This window comes from Podarcis muralis, chromosome 10, assembly GCF_964188315.1.
Source record: "Podarcis muralis chromosome 10, rPodMur119.hap1.1, whole genome shotgun sequence".
NCBI lineage: Eukaryota > Metazoa > Chordata > Lepidosauria > Squamata > Lacertidae > Podarcis > Podarcis muralis.
The window spans coordinates 47,251,986-47,274,423 of NC_135664.1; the positions used below are offsets into that span (position 1 = coordinate 47,251,986).

Sequence of the window (22,438 nt, forward strand, 5' to 3'; positions counted from 1 at the left end):
GAGGGTAGGCTTGGGCACCCTAAATAGTCAATACCAAAAATAAATGCCAGGTGTGCCAGGGAATAAATAAGGTTCTCCACCCTATAGATAAGGGGTTAGAGGGTCATTTTGGCACCTGCCCTTGCTAATGAATGATGGGAAGGGAAATTGACTCAAAGCAGCTAATTAAAATGTATATATAATTTTCCTCCAGGATCATAACAGCTGCTCATTCATTGTTTGCGATTTTAAAAATAAAGGCTTCTTGGCATGGGGTCTGGGAGGTGGAGGCAGCCCAGCATCCTGCGAAGAGGTAGGAAAGCATGGCAAGAAAGCAGCTAATTCAAGTACATGTTCATAGCTGGGTCTTTGCATTCGTGCATTTTCCTCTCCAGTTCTCGAAAAACTGAGCAGGCACTTTGCTGGCAAGACAGAGCAGACACCCACACAGCACATTCAAAGCACTCTTACACCACTTCAATGGCCTTGGCTTCCCCCAAAGAATCCTGGGGAACCGTAGTTTGCTAAGGGTGCTGAGAGTGCTTAGGGCACCTCTCACAGAGCTATAATTCCCAGCATCCTTTAACAAGCTACAGTTCCCAGGGCTCTTGGGGGGAAACCATGGCGAATAAGAGTGGCAGAAGAGTGCTTTAAATGTATGGTGTGGGTGTGACCAATCAAACCATGTAAATGTAGGGAAGAGGGAAGAGGGGTGCTCCAGAAGGTCCATGCTCTGCACGCAAACTGCATGCAAAATATATTTATGTATGCATGGCTGTCTAGGCACCATGCATTCAAAACATGTTTAAGCATATGGCTTGCCGCAAAGAATTCTGGGAACTGTAGTTAACGATGCTGGGAACTGAAAGTCTGTGGCAGTGAACTATGGTGCCCAGGACTCCTTGGGGAAGTCAAGTGTTTTAAATGTGCTTTAATGGTAGGGCTTCTGCACAGCAAGAATGTGTTGACTCTGCAATGAATTGGGATGCTTTATTCCATGTGCTTTGTCCCGATGCTGAGTTTGGAGTCTTCGCAGAATGGCGTAACAAGCAACACTGGCACTACCGCACTGTGTGTGAGGCCATTCCAACCACGTCACAGCAGGGTGAAGCAGGTTTCCTTGCCATTATTGATCCAAATGATTGGGATGGTGGAGCACCGCGGGTTCAGCCATGCCCACAAATCCAGTGTGAATCAGTGACGTCCCATGCCAGGGGACAAGTAACTCCTGCTGGTTATGAGTGGAAGATACCAGCCTGCCTTGGGATCCTGTTCATCTCTGGTACGATGCTGGCTCCCCTCCTGGAGACCTACCACACTTTAGAAAACAATTGTTTTATTATCCACCACTGTGCCATCAGTCATTCCCCATCACTGCTTTCCTGGGCATCCCCATCCCTCCCTGTCTGGGATGAGATTAGAAGCAAGTGACTCACAGGACAAGAGGCTTCCACAGTTCACCCTTCATCTCTTACCTGCTGACAAAGACTTTTTGTGACGAGAGAGAGAGAGAGAGAGAGAGAGAGAGAGAGAGAGAGAGAGAGAGAGAGAACCCTCCTCCCCACTTCTCCTCACCCTTCCTTGCTTCTCTGTCTGTGATTCAGATTGTAGCTGCTGTTCTCCTGCTTCCTCCCCCGCTCCTTGTGGGGATCCGGTGCTTCCCCCCCACGCCTCTGCCACTTTTGGCACATCAGCCATGGCAAAGAGAGACAACATTCCACAGAAGCTGCCCCCAGATAATTGGCCAAAGAAATATGGAATCAATTGAATTAAAATAAAGAATATTAAAGAAAGGACATGAGAAGGCATAGGAAAACTTACTTAGCCACAACATTAAAAATGGTATAGAAGGGAAGAGGAAGAAGGATTGTGGTGGTCTCAGTTGCCCTTTGCCAAATCTCTGAGCTAGTGGACTTGCTTTTTTCACTTTTCAGGGAGGAACCTGGGCTGGTGAGACACTCCCAACCATTGCATAGCTTCACACAAGGTATCTTCACTTGGGGATTTGCTTATAGAGGTCGCAGGTCCTTTAATTGACAGGTCCTTTAATTGACCTGTAATTTATTTTCACAGCCAAGGAGGAAATATGAACGTGGAGAAGTGTCCCTAATTAAAGAACTCTTGTTTCAATCCTTCAAGAGGAAGTTCTGAGTGGATTTCACAATTTGCAGCAAGAAGAGTGATGCCAAAATGAGACCAGATAGTAAATTACATCCCAGAGTTCAAATACTATAAGGGAGGGAGACAAACCTCTCTCCACCTGCTTTCTCCATAACATGCATTGTTTTGCACATCTCTGTCACGTCCCCTTTGACTTGCCCTGTCTCCATACTAAAAGGTCCTTAATGCTGCCACTTTTCCTCATAGAGGAGTTGCTCCATCCCCTTCATCACGGCAAAGGTGGTCCACCATCTGATACCACACACAGAAGACCCTGCTTTGATCCTGGGGGGAAACAATGTTGCAGGAGAAGTTCAATGCATCGGTCATGCAAGTCTGACGCACCTGCATCATGCAAAAAGTCAATGTGTAGAAATGCACAGGGGCAAACATAGCTTCACAGACAACCCAGGACTGTGATATTAGAGGCTAGTGTGCACTGGCAGGGTCATGCGCATGGTCCAGAATTAGAAGTGGGCGCAGGCGGAAGCCGGAGTGAAAGGCTCTCTGTTTGTTTGACAGCAACCTACCCCACATGCAGCGCTGGTGCCTCCTGACATTTACCCACCCCCTCCAAGCCAGCCCACCTCTAGCTTGCAAACAAGAGACACAAAACACTGGAAATCCCCTCTGCCTCATCATGTGGGGAGGAGGTGGTCTTCCTAGTGTGATCTCACCCTCTTTTGTGTTAATGTGTTGGATTAGTGGCAAAGTGGGCCGGCGGAGGGGGAGGGGAGGGGAATGACGGGCAGGAAACCAAGAACACATCAGACACACTATATTTAGAGGCTTTTATTCAGCTGAGGACAATATTCCTTGATTTCACATTGTTTAGGAGAGGGCAGAGGGCAGGAGCGCTATTGAAACCCTTTGTCTTCAGAGATGCCACTTTGTCTGGGTCCGTTGAGGGGGGGCGGGGGGGGGGACTTGGTTAACCTGCTCAGCTTTTGTTTTGTTTTGTTAGAGAAGATAACCTAGTCTGGGTGCTGGAGGGGCAGAGAAATATTGTGTGGGTGATGGTGATGTGGTACCTGTCTGGAGACAGCTGACACACTGCTCTCCATTTTCAAGTGCGGAATCAATTAAGAACGACCTCCTGTCACTTATATGGCTAAGGTTAATTGTTATTACCTTTCAGCGGGGGGGGGGCATCAGCAGAGGTGTTCAGCTGTAGGCTGAATACAGCATGACAAATGCTGCTGGAGTTATGGCATTGTGCAAGGATGTCTGGAAGCAAATAGAAGAAAAGTCCCAGTCACTGGGGTTTTCCACAGGCAATAGGTAAAGGTAAAGGGACCCCTGGCCATTAGGTCCAGTCGCGGACGACTCTGGGGTTGCAGTGCTCATCTCACTTTACTGGCCGAGGAAGCCTGTGTTTGTCTGCAGACAGCTTCCGGGTCATGTGGCCAGCATGGCTAAGCTGCTTCTGGCCAACCAGAGCAGCGCACGGAAACACTGTTTACCTTCCCGCCAGTGTGGTACCTATTTATCTACTTGCACTTTGACGTGCTTTTGAACTGCTAGGTTGGCAGATGCAGGGATCGAAAAACAGGAGCTCACCCCGTCACGGGGATTCGAACCGCCAACCTTCTGATCAGTAAGCCCTAGGCTCTGTGGTTTCATCCACAGCGCCACCCGCCTGTAATATCTCACAGCAAATCACGTGGACCGATTTGTAGGCGCTATGCTCATTGCCACTAGACAATTCTTAATTGGATGTTTATTTATTCATTTAATATTTTGCTCCAGGAGATGCAGCCTATGACGGCTCGTTCAACCATGTAAAATAATCATCGCAACATGGGTTATATAGGGCCCAAATGCTGCCAAATAAAAAGCATGCCTTTAAAAGATGGGGCGAATGGGGGGGGGGGACGGACTCTCAGGAAAAGCCACAGGAACTGTGTGGCCGGTGGCCACCTCAGCTCACGGCATGCAAAATGCAAGCTGGAAAAGTCAAACACCATGAAAAACAGAAGGCGGAGCAACAGGATCTCCCTCAACTCAAGGGATGGGAGCAAAAGGCTACACAGAAAATGATGCTGAGAAGGGTCAGTGGAAAACCACAAATGCCCAGCACAGCTTTCATCAGCCTAGTGCCGTCCAGCTGTTTTGGACTGCAATTCCCATCAGCGCCAACCAGGAAATTGTAGTCCAAAATAGCTGGAGGGCACCAGGTTGGTGAAGAGGCTGCCCTGCTTCCAGAGAGAGAGAGAGGGGCCCACTTCATAGCTGGAGTCACATGGCTCTCAATGGGTACAAGTCATTGTGACAGCTTGCCTGACTCCTTTCTCTGTTTGCCTATATAGATTTCAGGCGCATGGTTGGAGTAGGGATTGTGGGAGAGTGCTATGTATTGCATGAGCATGGTCTGCACCTGTGTAGCACTCAATAAGCTAGTGCAGAGGGATTTGAGGGTATCATTCCAGCTTCAGGATTTGTAGGCAGCGCTAAATCCTAAGAAGTCAATAGCCATTCTCCACTCCTACCCCCTGCCCTATGCTACTATACAGCGACTATATTGGGCTAACTGCATGCAGAGCCACTCTCCCAAAATGACCTTATCAAAGTATGAGGACTTTAATGCCAGGATGGTAAAACACATGGCTCGCCAATACAGAGTATACGGCCAAGCATAATTTCAGCATATCCCACCCTCCAGCTTATATGCAGCTATTATACCAACACTGGAGAATGCCCAGTGCAGTTCTTACCAGACTTCTCATGAAAGGAAACAGAGGTGAAATTATTGCAATGGTAGAAAGTGCTGAATCTGCCTCTGGCCTGACCCATACAAACTTGCAAACCATCTTTCTTGGTGGGTGAGCACCAGATTTTTCTCTTCTATGCCACTGATTTGTTATGTTGCATGAAGCGTGCTTCCCTCCCAGTTTTAAAATATGGGGAAGCATTCAAACAATCCCCAACTGAGTCCATACTGGTAAAGTTCAGCAAGAGCTGCACCACACCGTTCTGTGTAGCTCAGTTCAAACACTCTCAAACTGGGCTCTTCCTCTGATACCCCACCCCCTGCCCCAGCCTCCTTCTTACCACAGGTTTACACATTATGTGGGATGTGGGTGGCACTGTGGTCTACCCCACTGAGCCTCCTGGGCTTGCTGATCGGAAGGTTGGCGGTTCAAATCCCAATGACGGGGTGAACTCCTGTTGCTCTGTCCCAGCTCCTGCCAACCTAGCAGTTTGAAAGCACACCAGTGCAAGTAGATAAATAGGTACCACTGCTGTGGGAAACAGTGTTTCCATGCGATCTCATTTCCATCATGGTGTCCTGCTGCACCACAACCGGTTTAGTCATACTGGCCACAGGACCCAGAAAGCTGTCTGTGGCAAACGCTGGCTCCCTCGGCCTGAAAAGCGAGATGAGCACCGCACCCCATAATCCCCTTTGACTGGACTTAACCATCTAGGGGTCCTTTACCTTTATCTTACACATTATGATCACCATATGAAAATCACATGAAACTGCTCCATGTGGCAAGCTGTTGATGTGCAATGACTCATTAGGTGATTTCCCCCGTGGCCCAATGTTTGCTCACAACGAGATGCTTAAAATCACCCAGTCTGATGTAGATGAATGGCTCACCTGATGGCCAGTCCCCCTGCTGATATTTTTGAAACTACCTTGGTTTAATGGCGGCAATGATGATGTATAAAACTGGCCCTAAATGATTCAACGCTGACCCCCAGTACGTGGCAAGAGCTAAAAGTGAAAGGAGCAAGATCAATCATGTTGCGACACCTGAAGCACTAAAAGGCTTGTTACAGCGTGAGCCACATGTGGTGTGGCATGGGATGTGCAAACTGAGAGTGCTTCAGCCTGCAGACGTGCACACGAAGGCAGTGCAAAGCCTTCGTGGACCAGAGGCCGTACACGTTGCCAGTGTGGTATAGTGGTTAAGAGCGGTATTCTCGTAATCTGGTGAACCGGGTTCGCGTCTCCGCTCCTCCACATGCAGCTGCTTGGGTGACCTTGGGCTAGTCATACTTCTCTGAAGTCTCTCAGTCCCACTCAGTCCCTCTCAGTGTTTGTTGTGGGGGAGGAAGGGAAAGGAGAATGTCAGCCGCTTTGAGACTCCTTCGGGTAGTGATAAAGCGGGATATCAAATCCAAACTCTTCTTCTTCTTCTTTTTCTGACATCCCCGTGCCCCCTGCAGAACAGAAACACAGAACGCAGTGCTGGCTAAGTGAGGCCCATGAATGATCCTGGGCCCCCAGCAAATGCACAGCCCTCCCTTGCCAGCTGGTGGTGAAAACCCCGAAGAACCCCCTGAAAAGCATGGGGGGAGAGAGAGAAGAACCCTGGAAAGTGACCCCATCAGATGTCGTATGCAAACTGGTGCCTGGTCAAAAATCAGCTTGGGGGGAGGCAGCCTGTTAGTTCCCTTTTACCCGAGTATTTACCTGAGGGCTTGGTGACTCCCAAAATTCAAGAGCAATTTATTTTCCCCCTTCCTTAGATCCGAGATGCAAGACAGGCCTGGAGTGAAGTGGGGTTCGCTACGTGCAAGGATGGATGGATGGATGGTGGTGGGAATGCAACGGGCTTTTGATTTTCACATCTCTTTATTTTACCTCATGAGTCATGTCATCATGTTCTCAGGCGCTGAGTAACTGCCGGGTCTATTTTTACTCTTGTTCAGCAGGCTTCCTTTCCTCAGCGGCTGCTGCGTGAAGGAAGAGGTGAAGGACAGGAGAATGGTGAGTTGGGGGAAACGGGCGGGTTATAAGAGATGGGGTTGGGTGATGGGTGGAAAGGGGGGGGGAGAGCTGAAGGTGTTTCCCACCCTCCTCAAATTAGGGAGGGAAATATGTTTATTATCCCCAAAGAACAGGGTGTGATGTGTTATATATCATAAATAGACATATATATTGTTATATTGGTGGTAGCATGAAAGAGGGTAGGGGGAGATATTCCTTTTCCAGTGCTATTTGGTACTTTGGAAAAATAAAGAAGGAAAACAGGACATCCCCCCCCCCCATCAAAACAGGAAAGAGGTGATGGAGGGGGGAGAAGGGGGGTGTACCCATCATCAAATGCAGGAAAAGAGTTCCATAATGTCCTGAAGCCAGAGAGAGAGAGAAATGAATGGAGTGATGTGCATGTGTGTCTTCGTACAGGGGAAGGGTTTTTAATCCCCAGCTCATAAAAATACACAGGCATCAGCGCACATCAGCTCACCCCACACTCCTCCAGTGACAGCCTTAATTTCCCCTATGCTTTCACTTAGGAAGGAGACTTACGAAGCAATCCTGCGTTCCAGTTTTGTCGAAGGGGGGTGGGGAAATACGTTACTGTTTTGCCCGTGGAATGACCGCCATCTCCTATGCGTGCTCAGCTTGGAAAAGAAGGGGGAAACGCACCACTAACCCCCACCCCCAAGGGCACAGAAAGAGCAGGCACCCCCACCTTGAAAAGACCGCCAAAGACCGCCATCAGGTCAAGGGGACACACCCCCTGCACGCCATGGCATCACAAAACAATGCCCCCACTCTGTCAGCTCCATAATGATCTTCATAATGACCAATTGGGTTGAAACGCATGTGGTCTTCAACACATTTTGTTATCTGTTTTCATATAATTATTTCGGTCAGGCCTTGATTCAAATAACAAGTCAATTTTTTGTTGCATTATCTTTGTAATTTGATCTATTTTGATCTGTTTTGACCACATTTCTATTTTTGCCTTGGATTAAAGTTGTACTTTATATTCCTATAATATTTAGAAGTGTTTTTCTTTTAAAAAAAGAAACTTTAAAAAAATCCTACCCGATTTAATTTTGGAGTCTGGCTTTGCAGGTTGGGGTCAACATAACCTGTTTTGATCATTCTGCCAGAGTGATAGGCAAACCTACAGGCTTTATCTGTTGTGCTGGTGGCAGTTCTGCGGGAGTCACAGGGCTGCCACCTAACCTGATGTCCTGTCCCTCCCTCAGCTGGAATAACTTGAATATTATGTCCTTAGGTCGCAACGCTATACACACCTATCTGGAAGTCTCATTAGACTTAATAGGGCTACCCTCTGAGTAGCTATTCATAAGACTGCATGGTAAGGCAGAAGAGTCAAGTTGACCCATCATGGATCAGGTGCTCCTCAGAGAACTCTTCAACCATCCAAGGGGTCTAGTAATCAAAGCTACTAAAGAGTGCATCTTTTCATTGCTTCCAATGCATTCCAATGATAAAGCAGGGATTCTCATCCACTTTAGTGACTGTATGCAACCAGAGGATGTTATTTCTAGGTCAATTAATGCAGAGTTCGGAGGTGTGCCAACTCTGCTGGTGGCATCTCATGCACTCAGGTCCTGCTTTTGGGCTTTCCATAGGCATCTGGTCGGCCACTGTGATAACAGGAAGCTGGGCTGGATGGGTTATTGGCCAGGGCTCTTCCCATGTTCTTCTGCAGCAAATCTCCACCTAGGTGGCATCTTGCTTGGTATCTTTATAATCCTTTGATACCTGAAAAGACTGAGCTCAAATGTCTTTTTTATGCTTCCAGTTCCTAGAATTCAGCATAGTCTATTCAAATGCAAAGCACCCTTTAATTCTCTAATCCACTATGTCAACACGCCCCTGCTTTATGCCTAAAATGCTGCCTTTGGGCTACAATTTCCCAAACACGGTCACCCTGGCCTAGGCTAATGGAGCAATCATTTCCATGAAAAATGGTTTGCCATGCATCATTTGGGTATAATTCTTGCAGCAATCCTGCAATTCTTCATATGTTGCAAAGGGAGGTGGGGGCTGAAGCTGCAAGAGATTGGCTTGCCTATACAGCCACCCAATGAGTTTATTACAGAGGGGAAATTCAAAGCAGCAGGGTCTTCCTGATTTGTAGATCAGTCTCTTAGCCACTCTGTTATAATGGCATTCTATGAGCCATAGATGTGGAACCATAGGACTTGCTCCCAAAGCCACTGGAAGAACCCACCTAGATTAAGCCAAAGGCCTACCTAGTCTAAGGTTACCAGATTTTTTCCAAAGAACCCGGGGACACTTTTTTAAAAAAGAGAGAAAAAAGTTATTTTTAAAAAAATATTAAGAAGTAATATCTTCTCTTCTGTGGTCTCCTCTGTTGTGTGGGCCCGGCCTGCTCTCTTGGAGCGCTAGCTGCCATGGAGTAGGCTCAGGTTGGGCCTGGGCTCAGCCTTGTGTCCTTGCCCTCCCAGTGCTTTCCTAACTCTCTTCCTCAGCGGCGGCAGCCACGTGGCAAGGTCAGGGCTCCCCTCTTTTTTCTCCTTCCTCTTTCTCTCTGTTCCTTCTCCTTCTCCTCTCCTCCTTCTCCCTGCGTCAGCTCCGGGGTTTTCCTTGCCCTGGAGAGCTGCTGGGCAGTCGGCTGGGTGGCCGGGCGCTCTTGCTCCTGGCTCGATTTAGGTCACCGGGGGGGGGGGTGTCAGCGGTTCCCCCAGTTGACGCTCCGGGCGTCCCCGGTTCCCCCTCGGTAGTGGGGGCGGTAGTCTCAGCAGCCCGTAGCCAGCCTGGTAGTGCAGTTGGCTCTGGCTGGCTTCAGGAGCTGCTCATTGCCATGGCGCCCGCCATTTTGCCTCGCTAGAAGTCCCCATATGATGTGTCTTGTGCCGTTGAACCAATCACGCAACATTCATTCCCTACTAATAAATCCACAACACTTAAAATATAAATCCGGGGACATTAAATGAAATCCGGGGACATTCCGGGGACGGAATTTGTCCGGGGACAGATTTGTAAATCCAGGGACTGTCCCCAGAAAATGGGTACATCTGGTAACCAAAACCTAGTCTAGCATCCTGTTTCACACAGTGTTCAAACCGCTGACCTCCCTTGATGCCTTATGAGACATCAAGTAGCTCAAACAAAGAATGCAAGCCAAGTTCTATGGATTTCTTAAATTTTAATTTCTGGCAGTGGAGCTGTGGTTCTCTCCTAATTGAAAGGCAGAGGAAGCCACTGCAGCTTATGGTGCCATTAGCTTCAAAAAGAGGATTAGGCTTTAAAATGGAAGGCTTTAAAAGAGAAGACAAATTCAAGGAGGATAAGGATATCAACAAGCCACACCATGGTTATGTTCTCCCTCCACCTTCAGAGCCGGTATGTCTCTGAATCCCAGCAGGTAGGCAGTGTGCTGTTGTGCTCATGTTCTGCTTGCAGGTTTCCCATGGACATCTGGTTGGCCACTGTGAGAAGAGGATGCAGTAGGACTGCATTCATAAGAACTGGCTTTATAACAAGGTACTCAAAGCAGCCATTCATGCACAAGCAAGCTCCTCTTTCTCCGCCTCATCTCTCAATCTGCAATACAGGGATGTAGCCCTCCATATGTTGCTGGACCCCAGCTCCCAGTAGCCCTAGTCAACAGGGCCAATGGCCTGGGGAGATGGAGTCACAGTCCAACAGCGTCTAGAGAGCCCCGGGTTCCCCACCCCCATTGTAAGGATTACTGAGGCACTGAATGTAAAGCAGCAGCATTAAAAACACACACACTAAGTACAGTAAATGCTCTGCTCTGGTAGGAAACACGCTCTGCACACAAGTTCAAGCAGCTTGAAGTATTCACTTTTAGTTTGGGGAAAAATAGATCAAAACAAGCATGCAATAACATTTTAAGGTGTCAATGAAAACCAACCTTAGTTGGAGAATGATGATGGGGGAGAACCAGGCGAGTGTCCAGTAGTTTGGCACCATTTCTCCTGGTTCACTGAGGAGAATGTATGTAAGTAGGGAGGTCTGGGAACCTCCTTGCATAGTGTCTATCCATGTCATTTGCACACTTCACTTAAGAACAACTCAAGCTGATGTTTTGGTCTCAATAACCCTGCAAAATAGGAGATGGTGAAAGGCACTGACCTGTCTAAGGGCACCCAATGAGATGGCAGCTGAGCAAGGATTTGAACTTGGTCTTCCCATCCAAAGCCCAGCTCTGTGGCACTCCACAAGGTACCCTCCAAGAGAGCCACTACTAGACATTATCTGGCTGCCTCCCTCCCCCCACCTTGTCCAAATCTGGCCTGGAAACCTTCTAAAGATTTCTCAGGGAAAGACAATCCGTTCCCTTCCCATGTTAAATAAATACGGTAGTTACTGAAATCCTTAAAAGCCTTTGAATATTATTTACTTCTGGCCTCATCCAGTGCTATAGGTGGATAGTCTTGTTTCCAAACATCCTTTTCCTCATTGTCTGAAAAATCAGCTTCTCTACAGCCATGCTTCTAAAAATTCCTCTCAGCATCATCCACGTGTAAATAAATAACCTTCTTCCCATCTCAGCTCCCACGTAATTAAACCGGATTTGGAGAAGACAGTGTGCCAAGGGCTCAAAAATGTAACCTGAGATTTCCTATATTCTTGTGTCACAAGTGCCACTTTTAAATTTGTCCTGGACTCTACACATGCTCCATGTGATACATACATAAAAGGAACTTCAGAGGACGTCCCACCACAGAACATACTTTTCCCTTAGGGATAAGACTGGTGCGGAGCCTGAGGGCCTCCATGTGTTGTTGGACTTCAGCCCCCAACAGCTCTAGTTAGCATGATCATTGGCCAGGGATGATGGGAGTTGTAGTTCAACCAGGTATGGAGGGTTACAAGTTCCCTAACCCCAGGATAAGGAGATGGCCAATTGTGAACTAATGATAGTTGAAAAAACATGCCTAGATGATCCAAGGGTGTATGGGTGTTAGGGGAGGGGTAGTACATCTGGTGGGGGACATACATCATTATTTTTTTGGGGTAGTTTGTCCACCTTTGGTCCCCCGCATGCACTCAGTTCTCACCTGTGGCTCTTAGAAACGGCTTTGTCTGGCCAGCTAAATGAGGTGATGGTAGTGGATGGGTCTCAACCCCTCGGTGAGTTAGGGACTTCCCCCATGTGCAAAAACAGGATTGGGGGATTGAGTGAATAAGACCAATAGTGAGTCCAACAGAAAAAAATGAGCTTTCTGCACAAGCTGTAGAGGGAAGTGAGGGGCAGATGGGGCAGTCTCCTTCTAGAAGAAGGAAGACTCTGGTCCTTAACCTCAGCTGCCTTGCAGGATATCTTTGGGAGAAGAAAAGGCTAAGGAGTAAACCTTACACAAATCCAGAGTGGAGTCCCTAAGACTGTTGGATGGTGCCTTGTATGCCTCTTTCCAGCAACTGCTACAAGCCAAGCTGGTGCCAAATGTATTGCTCTGCTTTCTTTTGGACCACATCAGTGAAGCCGACAGGGGGTCTTGTCGTCTGAGCAGCCCAGGACCTCTATACCACACACTGCCCAGGCTTGCGACCCAGAGAGGTCACTTCAGTGCTGCTAACACAGTGGTTTGGTTTCACTCCCAGAAGCGCACTCCATTGTCTCTCAAGACAGACGGATGCCAACAGTTGATGATCCAACAGCACAAAGCTATGCATACCTAGTAAGTCCCACTAAATTCAACAGGGTTTACTCAGTGGCAAGTGCACATGGAGCTGCAGCCTAAAGGAACAGTAAAGGTATAGGTAAATGTCCCCTAGATGGTTAGGTCCAGTCAAAGGGGCCCTAGTCTAAAATGGTAGGGTTATTAGCACCTGTTACAGTACAAGTAATGTAGCCACTATGATAATTGATTTGGCCCAGAAATTTACCAAATGAACAAAATATACCAATTGTACATACATGTGAAAGGCATATTGCCTTGACTTTCAGCTACATGCGTCATTAGCACATATTAATAAGGGTTAGGCTCTTTAGGCAGTGCTCCCACTGATTTCAATGGAACGTCCAAGCAATCACACAGTGGATTATTAAAATATACACAATATCAGTGCTATTTTTCTGGGGGGTACGCAGGGGTACTCATACCCCTAAACAATTGGTGAATCTTTGTACTTTTGTCCATTTACTGTATTTATTTTTCCCATTTTGAACTATAAAATGGTGATTTTCTTGAGTCAAAATGAGAGTACCCCTAAACATTTTTTTAGGGGGGAAAAAGCACTGCACAATATACTACTTTTCCTTCAGAATGCTCAAAGCAGTATAATAATAATAATAAATAAATAATCTATAATAAAAACATCAAAGTCCACAGGTTTATTTTTCAAAGTCCATATAAAAAGAATTGGCATGTACACTCATTTTTACATTCCTCAAAACTGTAATTTAATTTTATCATGCCTTTTCTGTAAAATATATAATGAACACTGCTTACAGAAAACCAGTCAGTAAACATGTAATAAAACAGTACAATACAAACAGCATTACTAAAATCTCCAAAAAGAAAGCAACACCTACCATAGTTGCTCCCACAGGCATTCAAATTTAATGTTTCTTCTCATCTCTAATCTGTAAAGTATGTTTCAGATCCAGAGACCCTGTTATACTAGTGTGAAAAGATACATAAAAGCTTCTTCAAACTATCAGTATTTTGCTGGAGGGATTCAAGCATGTATTCAAAATTTAAGTTTCCACATTTAAAGTGGATTAAGGTGCTCCATTTCCCTAGTGAAACAAAACCACTTTTTTAAAAAACAACAACAACAGGCTTTTTGAGTTTTGGAAAATAATGGGGAAATGAATTGAAAAGTGTGGGGTGAATGAATACAGTGGTACCCTGGTTCCCGAAGGGCTTAGTTGTCGAATAAATCGGCTCCCGAATGCCGCAGACCCAGAAGCAAGTGTTCCGGTTTGCGAACGTTTTTCAGAAGCCGAATGTCCAACACGGCTTCAGATTGAGTGCAGGAAGCTCCTGCGGCCAATCAGAAGTCGTGCCTTGGTTTTTGAATGGTTTTGGGAGTTGAACAGACTCCCAGAACGGATTAAATTCGAGAACCAAGGTACCACTGCAATGGTAAGTGACAAGCAGATCAGGATACCTATGTCAGAGGCAATATCTGATGGGTAGAGTAGTGTTGCACTCATGCCCAGCTTGCAGACTGCCCACACGCATTTGGTTGGCCACTGTGAGAACAGGATGCTGGACTAGAGGGGCCAGTGGCCTGACCCAGCAGGCTCTTCTTGTGTTCTTACAGAAGAATGCTCCTTGTCGTAAACCTGGTTTACAAACAAATCAGAACAAATGCTCAGTGAAGACTGGATATAATATAACTGGCTATAATGCAAAATTTGGTGAGAGATATACATGTTTTGTAAATCATTGCCACATGAATTTGGGATATAACCGGCTTCAGAGACATTTATTTTGGCAATTAATTATTTATGTAAATTCTATGGATTATGATTTATTTGGAAAATAAAATATAATGATGATCTTAAAAAAACATAGACCAGATATAACCTAACTTGCACATAAGCCTTCTGCAAGCATATTGGGATGAATGCTGAACAAACAGGCCGTCTAGAGGGGCCTGGAGGGCTGCGGTCTGTGTAATTTGGCCTTCAGAACTTGTTAGGAAAGTATGCTAAGGACTGCAGCTAATGATTCCCTAGCAATCCTCCTCTCCCAACTTGTCAGAAGGTGACAATGAGCAGGACAGAATGATAGAATCAAGAGCTGGATGGTTTTATCCCACAAGAGGACTTGGTGGATTAGGTACCGTACCTCTTCAAGAACCCAGCTGGGGGATCTTAATGATAGCAGGGTTAAGACTTACCAAGGACTTGGAGAGCCACAGCTAGTCAGAATAGGCAGCAATGGGCTGGGCAAACCAATGGTCTGACTCCATGAAAGTTGGCTTCATGTGTTCAAGGAAAAAACACTCATCAACCCTTATCCCCTCTAGCCTTTCCCATCATCTAAGATCACAAGAAGAGCCTGCTGATCAGGCCAATGGCCCATCTAGTCCAGTGGGGAACCAGCAAGCAAGATTTAGGCACAAGAGCCCTCTCCCCGCCTGTGGTTTCCCACAAGTGGTATTCAGCAGCATTGCTGCCTCCAACTGTGGAGGCAGAACATAGCCTTGAAGGCTAGTAGCCATAAATAGCCCTCACCTCCATGGATTTGGCCAACCCTCTTTTAAGTCCATCTAGGGTAGTGGCCATCACTGCCTCCTGTCACTTCTGCATTTTCTTGTGACATAGTTCTCCAGCACGACTAGGAACACAGGAAGCGACCTTGCACTGAGTCACATCATTGAGCTGAGCATTTGTCTACATTGGCTGGCAGTAGTTCTCCAGGGTTTCAGGCAGGAGTCTCTCTAGGTCTCCCTGGGTATTGAACCTGGGACCTTCTGCATGCAACAGCAAATGCTGCACTGCTGAGCCATGGCTCTGTTAGGTAATCCATATAAAAGAGGGCCTGGGGATGCATGTATCCAGTTCAGCTATGCATGGTAATGTAAATCTTTGAATCCTGAGGCTGTACTGGATTACGTGGAATCACAATGGAGCCTTTAAGGAAATGAATGGCTAAGCCAGTCTGCCAGACAATGGCAGAGCCTCAGGGGATGCCTTGATGGGTCTTGGGGCACCACACAGATAGCAGACTCAATGTTCTGACTGTAATGAAATTCTGGTGTTGGTGGTTGAGTGCCTGTCACAGCTGATACAGAGGCAGGCTGTCAGCTTTAGCATGAGATGTCTGTGCTCTGCTTAATTTTTGCACTGTAAAGTATTTCTAAATCCCAGAGGTATAAAGCTGAAATTAGAGCATGCTCTATAATCCAACATGTGTCTGACTATATCTCTGTGACAGAAAAAGAGAATGAGGTAGCTGTGTCATTCTCTAACATGTGTGAGCTGTCTGGGTAGGGTACGTGTGGGCTTTTCTGGCTAAGAGGATGTTGGTGCATCTATATAGCTTTATGGTGCTTTTATTTAAAACAGAACTGAGGAGGCACTCTTGGACTAAAAAACCCCCACCAACCCTCCCTGCAACCACCTCATAACCCATTTCCTCCCAGCAAAAAACACTTCCTTGTTGAATCCTTGATTACATCAACCCCAAAAGGGGTGAAGAAATGATAACAGTGAAATGACTCAAGAGACCAAGGGAAGTGTGGGAGCAACCCCTACGCTTACAGTGAGGTTTCCTCAAAGCAAGGGGAGGTGTAATCCTGACCCCTTGTCTCCTGCACCTGTGTCAAGATAGCATCTTACCCAACTTTTTCTGCAAAAAAGCACTCAAACACTAAGGCTGTGCACACACTCCTGATTACTCTGCACCCAGTGCGCTCCAGTTGCTGGTTTCTGAAGCCATGTGCACAGACTTCAGCCCCAATCCACATCAATCCTCTATTGTCTTGAGAAATACTGCTTTCTGATGCATTCCTGCCTCCCCAGCTTTGATTCAGTTTGAAAACATAAGCCATTTGAAGACATCCACACACACACCCTGCTCACTGGTGTGCACATACAACGACTTGGAAACTCATCCAATCGTACTGTTCCATATGATGATGTGGAAATGTGATTTGAAGCACGGATGGCAGGGGTAATGACTTCACTGTGTTTTAAGCCAGTAATGTGTACACAACCCAACACCAGGGCAAAGGATCACCCCAAAGAGCCACAAGGTGGCTTTACATCAGGAATGGAGAAGCTGTGGCCAGGAGTGAGGGGTGCTGTGGTCAAGCATCTGGAGCACCACTGGTTCCCCATCACTCAGTCTCATGGGCCATTTGTGCAAAGCCTAGAAAACTTCTGCAAGGCAAGGCATGTTAAAGACTCAAGAGGTGGTCCTCAGAAGGGGGGAATGGCAGGGCAAGGAATGGTTCTGCTTTAAAAGAGAAATGAAGTGGCTGGCAGCAACCACCACAGATGCATACGGCTTCCAACTGATCCCCTGCAGCACTGACACTGTGCCCCTCCCCAGCTGCAGGCTCCTTTGTGTGTTTGTGTCTATGCATGCACAACATAGTGCAAATTCCACATATGGGACGTGCACTAGACCACCCCTGAAATGGCAGTAACCTGCAGGAAACCCCTGGCTCACTCAGAAGCTATGTGATTACATTTGCTCAAGTGTGCTGAGTTGGGGGTGGCTGAACATGCAGAAAGTGTTCAGACTAGTGCATCTGACTGTGGGTGATCTACATCTGATTTCGCCACTGCATATTCCTCTTCTGTCTCTCCAATGTCCTTACTCTCCTTGACCTTAATCAGCCTTTGACCTTCCCACTCTGAATTCCTACCTTGATCACCTAATGTAGTCATTACACTGTAATCATCGAAGTTATGTGTAGATGAGGTCTACTCTGAAAACAGCTTTTTTCAAACAGGTATCAGAAAATAGCCATCACCACTCTAGGTCTTGCATGCGGCGGGGCCACTGCTCAATGGGGCACCTACACTTGGTATGTGGAAGGTCCCAGTTCAATCAAAGGCACGTCTGGGTGGAAAAATCTAGACGAGCACTTTAGGCAACCTGTTGGGGGCTGCATTTCCTTGTGGGGTCATCTCTTGGTGGAAAGGACCAGACCTGCCCCATAATCTCGTTCTTGTGTGCTCACAAATACCAACACTTCAGCCTTTCCTGTGGGCAAGGATTCTAAACAGTAGGGCTAGGAAAAACCTTTGCTTGAGAAGCAATTGCCAATCAGAGCACGCAATGCTCAGCTAGATGGACCAATGGTCTGACTCAGTAAAAAGGCAACTTCATTTGCCTGAGACGCAGGATTAGCAGAGCAGGGTCTTGAAGCTTTGCCAAATGGGGTATAGATTTAAAGAGATGTGACTGGTACGACTTTTCTATACATGGATGCACAACTGGAGTAGAGAAAATATCACGATAAACATGCCCTGGTTTAAGTGGGGGAAATGGTGTTATTATTTCAAAAGAAAATGATGACTCTGTCTTGCTCTCACCTATTAACTAATTGCCCCTACTTCCCTCAGCAAATATCTGCTGGCTCAACTTTCCAAAGCTTGGATGTTTATTACATTGTGGAAATTACTATGCAACAAACTGCCTTCCAGCACTGAAAGTAATGCCAAGTGCCAACCTTTGCAGGGATCTTGTTGTAACAACTTTTAAAGATTTCTTTGGCTCTCTTCTCCATTAGTATGCAGATCAAAGATATTAAAAATTCTCTCTTCCTTCAGAACCACTGAGGTGGCAGGGCTGAAAGAACACAAATTAATCTTGTCTTTTTAAAAAAGTAGGAGCTTCAAGAGAGAATACTAGGTGCCAAGAGCATTTAACACAACCATGTCCTGATGAGAGCTACCCACCCTCTCTTAATCACAATTTTCCCAGGTCAGATTCACCTCTTTGAAAACAACGGTGTTCTACATTTGCTGTGTTTGTTATTGAAGATCTTTTTAAAATCTGGAGTGCTGAATTTCCACACCCCTCTCTCTTTGATTCACAGCCAAGAGAGGAGTTCCTGCAAGACCCGTCTCCACCCCTTTCTTGCTCTTCTCTTATAAAAGAAGGAACAACTGAACTGCTAGCACCTTATTTTCTCACAGGCTAAAATCCAGATTCATGCTAGCTCTCTCCCTGGTGCTGTCTCTCCTCCCACCAGAGCTTACCTTTTTCTTTCTTGCTGCAACAAGAATACGAGAGATCAGCAGCAGCAATTCCAGTCTGGAGACTTAGCAAGACTTAACACACACAGAGGCTGCTTCTCCAGAGCTATTTCTTCACCTGTCTGCAAACATAACAACTCAAGCCTCAAACTCTCACCAGACCAAAGCTACCAATGCTCTTTGGAAAGAAGCCTCCAGCAGAAATTTAACAGCGAAGAAGAAGTTCAAACCGAAGGGAGCGGGAACTGTTTCAAGAAGTCAAACAAGAAAGAACGAGGGAAGTTTTTAACCTTTCGAAGCTTAAAAGATTTTGAAGGAATACTGCAAATAATTTTGCTTTTGCCAGCAGACACTTTTGTCCTTAAAAAAAGACCCTGATTTCATGCGGACTGCCAAATCAAGGGAAACGTTGAGAGACTTCTTGTAGAAAAGTTACGGGGTATGCAAGAGACCAACTCTGGAAGCGCAAGTTTTGATGGGGACATTTCCCCCATTTTATTCCTTCTGCGTTCATACCTGTGCTTTCTCTCCCCTAAGGAGAAGGCAGAAAGGTAACCAGTAATTATTATTTTCCTCAGAGCCTTTCAGAGATATCTTACCTAAGTAAGAGTGCATGTTATTTTTTTGGAGAACAAACGTTTGCACAGGAGAAATGAGAAAGCGCAGGACCCCCTGTGTATGATACCACAGACTGTATCCCTTTCTCACCTCTGTGCCTGAACTCTAGGAACCTTATTTCTTTTCTTTTCTTAAAAAATAACCCACCTCTCCTTCAATGTGTCTGGAACTTCTGGGAATTGGAGTCGGCATGAATTTCGGAGTGCTCTTCGTGTGTTTCTCCTACCTGCCACTCGTCAGCAGCGAGGTGAGTAATTTATTGTATTTCCTTAAGAAATAAGAAAGGAACACCTACCTACCTGGTGAACTTCAGACTTGTGATAAGTGTGTGAAAGCAAATGAGGGAGAACACTCTGCATAGGTGATTATCAGCAATGTATGTGTACAAAAGTGTTTAATGCATGGAGGGGTTCCCCCCCCCCCCAGATCAAGGAAACTAACTTCCTTTTACTTGAAAGAAAGCCTCATTGGAAGAAATCCTATTTGCTAAGAAATACGTTGTTGAAACCAATGTTTAGGATTACAGCATTGCAGCACTATCCTATGCCTGTTTACCTGAAAGTTCCCACAAATTCAGTGTGATATATGCCTCAGCAGATGTGAATTAAATTGCAGCCTTAATCTAATCAGTAGCCAAACAGAAAGTGTATTATTGAAGGAGGCTTGTGGGTTTCATTCCTTGCAAACTTTTAATTACTTGAGCAACCTGCTTGAAAAAGTAACTTGCTCTTCACTGCCTTCCCTTTGGTGTTTAGGTTTTGTAGAGTCCTGATTATGCAGACCAAATCTTCAGATTATCCAGTTCATTCTATGTCCCAACACTGATATTACCATGTAAGATAACACACATTTATAAATACTTATCATTGCTCCAATGTTTTGATAGCCCCTCCAATAGTTTTAGGGAGTTAAGAGTTCTTATTTGCAGTGCACTGTACCAACCCTTCTGCCTTGGTGGCTCATGAATTGGCATCTTAGGGATTTTTACAGGCTCCTCAAAGGTAAAGCAGCTCTTCCACAAAGAAACCATATCAGATTGCCCCAGAGGATCAGTGAGATAGGCCTTTGATGAAATCAGGCATTTCTACCTGGGAATTCTGCCCAGGTACCTGCTGCTGCAATGAGGGTGGGAAAGTCTCTGGTAGTTTAAAGGAGTCTGCAGAATATTATCATACTGCCTGGGGGAGTCAGACTGAATTGGAAAGCGCAGAGAATTTCTCTCTCTCCCAGGATAAGAGGTCAGACCAAAGGGAGTTGGATATTGCAGTTTTGGCTGGCAGCTGAATTCCAACTGGGGTTTACTAGCGGAGGGCACGGTTTTCCAGCTGTTCCAAGTTGGAAACTGCCGCAGGAGGGATCCTGTATCAGTTCCAAAGAAATGCCCAAGAGGAAAGAGAGGGAATGCAGAGACTTGAGCTAGGGAGCGGTTCTTAAAGGGCCCGTGCTGCTTTATTTCATTTTCACTTTGAAGAGACGCCTACCAGACCTACATTCCATGCGTTGGACACTGCAGAACAAACACCAGATTTACACCAGGTGGGACCCCAAGTCCTTTGTTTTGAGGGCCACCCCCTGGAGGTGGTGTATGGCTCATTTATCACTGGTTAGTTACCTCTCACAACCCTGACAGCTCGAGAGAGAAAAGGGGTTCGATTTTCTCAACAGTTTCACCCTCCGGGATAAATGGCAAAGTGAGGTTTCCGGTTGTGAATACAAAAGAACCCGGCGCGGTAAAATATTCCAGGTTAATGAATGCAGGGCACAAGGCTGCTGTGATCTCAAGCATGCGCTCGTTAGTCAACCTACCGAGGTAACTTAAGGTCCTTGTTTTAGCGAGCATGTGCAGAGTAACATATCCAGAGGGGTCTGGAAACACGCAGCAGGTTGTTAGGGGAATGCATCGCTTGCCGGGAGGCAGGACTGCTTCGATCTGGAGCCAGAGAAGGAAAAGAGCAGGAACTCGGAGCAGGGGGCGTCCTAATCCTGCAGTCATGTTATTTGCAGAGGAAGCCGGAGCATGGCACAGGCAAGCATCAGCAAACTCGACGCGGTTCCACGCCGCCCTTTCCAAATAGGAAGCAGGAAGGGGGGGGGGTGTCAAAGGGGTTAGCGGGGTCATACCAAGGCTTAATTTGTGCCAAAGCTCACCAGCTGAGGAAGGCAGCGCCTGAGAGCTCCCCCCCCCCAAAAAAAACCCCACACCAGAAAACAAAAGCAGCTCTGAGCATGGGCAGAGTTGCCTTCCCCCCTAAGCCACCACGGCGCGCCTCTTCGTTTCAGGGCTGCAGCCTCGACTTCCCACCCCAGATGGGCTTGGCTTATCAGCGCCGCTCATTTTATATTTTAAGTAAATAACATTAAGTGCCTGCTCCTCTCGAGGGGGGGAGGAGTGTGGCGTTTGGGAGCCAAGGCTTGGGAAGCAGCCAAGCCTCAGGTTGTTGTGCCCACAAACCTGCGCGAAGAATTCTCCTTTTGTTCTCTCTGGGAGAGCGCGCGAGGGAGGGAGGGAGGGAGGAGGAGGAGGCGCGTCACGCGCTCCCCCCCCCCCCTGCCGTCCGGGCCTGCCAATCCCGCCCCGAGGGGGTCGCGAGAAGCAGGGGGATCAGGAGCGCGCCCGCCCCCCCCCCCCGTCCCCGGGCGCAGCGCCCGCCGGCAGCTCACCTTTGTCTGAGGAGGGCGGCGCGCGCCCTGCTCCTGCTACGCCAGGCTCCTTCTCGCTTTCCCGACCCAAAGCAAGACGCCGGCGGGAGGGGAAGGGCTTTCCCTGCACGGGGAGGTCTTCGCAAGGCAACGGTAGCCAGGGCTGCCCTTGTGTCCTGCACGCTTCTTGCTCTCCCGCTGTCCTCGGGACCGGCTCGAAGGCGTTTTGTTGCCTGAGGCCAAGGGGGCCGGTGCTATCCTGAGTCCAGCTAGGCCTTTTGCACAGACCTCACAGGAGCGCAGTACTGACCTTTGGAGGCGCACAGTTTTATACATTTTGGTTTGCATCTTATAAGTTTCGAATAATATCTGACTTTTCTATTTCGACATCTCCTTGTGACATTGCAGATAGCATTTTCGGGGGGGGGGGGGGGTTTACGTGTGGAAGTGGTTAGGTTTGCCCAGGGTGCAAAATTGGCACCGGCAGTTGCCTGAGGTGGCACAGCAAATAGTGACACAAATAGGCACCCATATTATACAGTACTCAAGAAGGGGAAATGCCCCAACAGCATTTCTTAGGAGAAAGCAAGCAAGCAAGCAAGCAATAATAACTAACCATTTGCTGCCTTTTCATAAGACCGAAAAGGTAGAGTCCT

General features: G+C 47.0%; 1 protein-coding gene and 1 long non-coding RNA gene across 6 annotated transcripts in view; one reads left to right on the forward strand and one right to left on the reverse strand.

Moving 5' to 3' along the window:
• Positions 1-929: 929 nt before the first annotated feature.
• On the reverse strand, positions 930-22,113 carry LOC114605092 (uncharacterized). Of its 2 annotated transcripts, none has more exons than XR_013394383.1 (4): positions 21,804-22,104; positions 6,734-6,825; positions 2,230-6,309; positions 930-1,297 (listed from the first exon to the last, which is right to left on the reverse strand). It is a non-coding gene; the product is annotated as an uncharacterized LOC114605092 (long non-coding RNA). The 2 variants fall into 2 exon arrangements; XR_013394382.1 differs by lacking the exon at positions 930-1,297 and adding an exon at positions 19,290-21,205 and having other exon boundaries at positions 2,917-6,309; positions 21,804-22,113.
• PDGFB (platelet derived growth factor subunit B) overlaps positions 6,790-22,438 on the forward strand; it is a 44,809-nt gene continuing 29,160 nt past the window's right edge. For 3 of the 4 annotated variants that reach the window (XM_028745906.2, XM_028745907.2, XM_028745909.2), the window contains exon 1: positions 19,251-19,389. In XM_028745906.2, the coding sequence (XP_028601739.1) occupies positions 19,300-19,389 (90 nt within the window). In that variant the 5' untranslated portion in view covers positions 19,251-19,299. Of the gene's footprint in view, positions 6,860-19,250; positions 19,390-22,438 lie in introns of those variants that run through there. The other variant, XM_028745908.2, reaches the window with a different exon arrangement.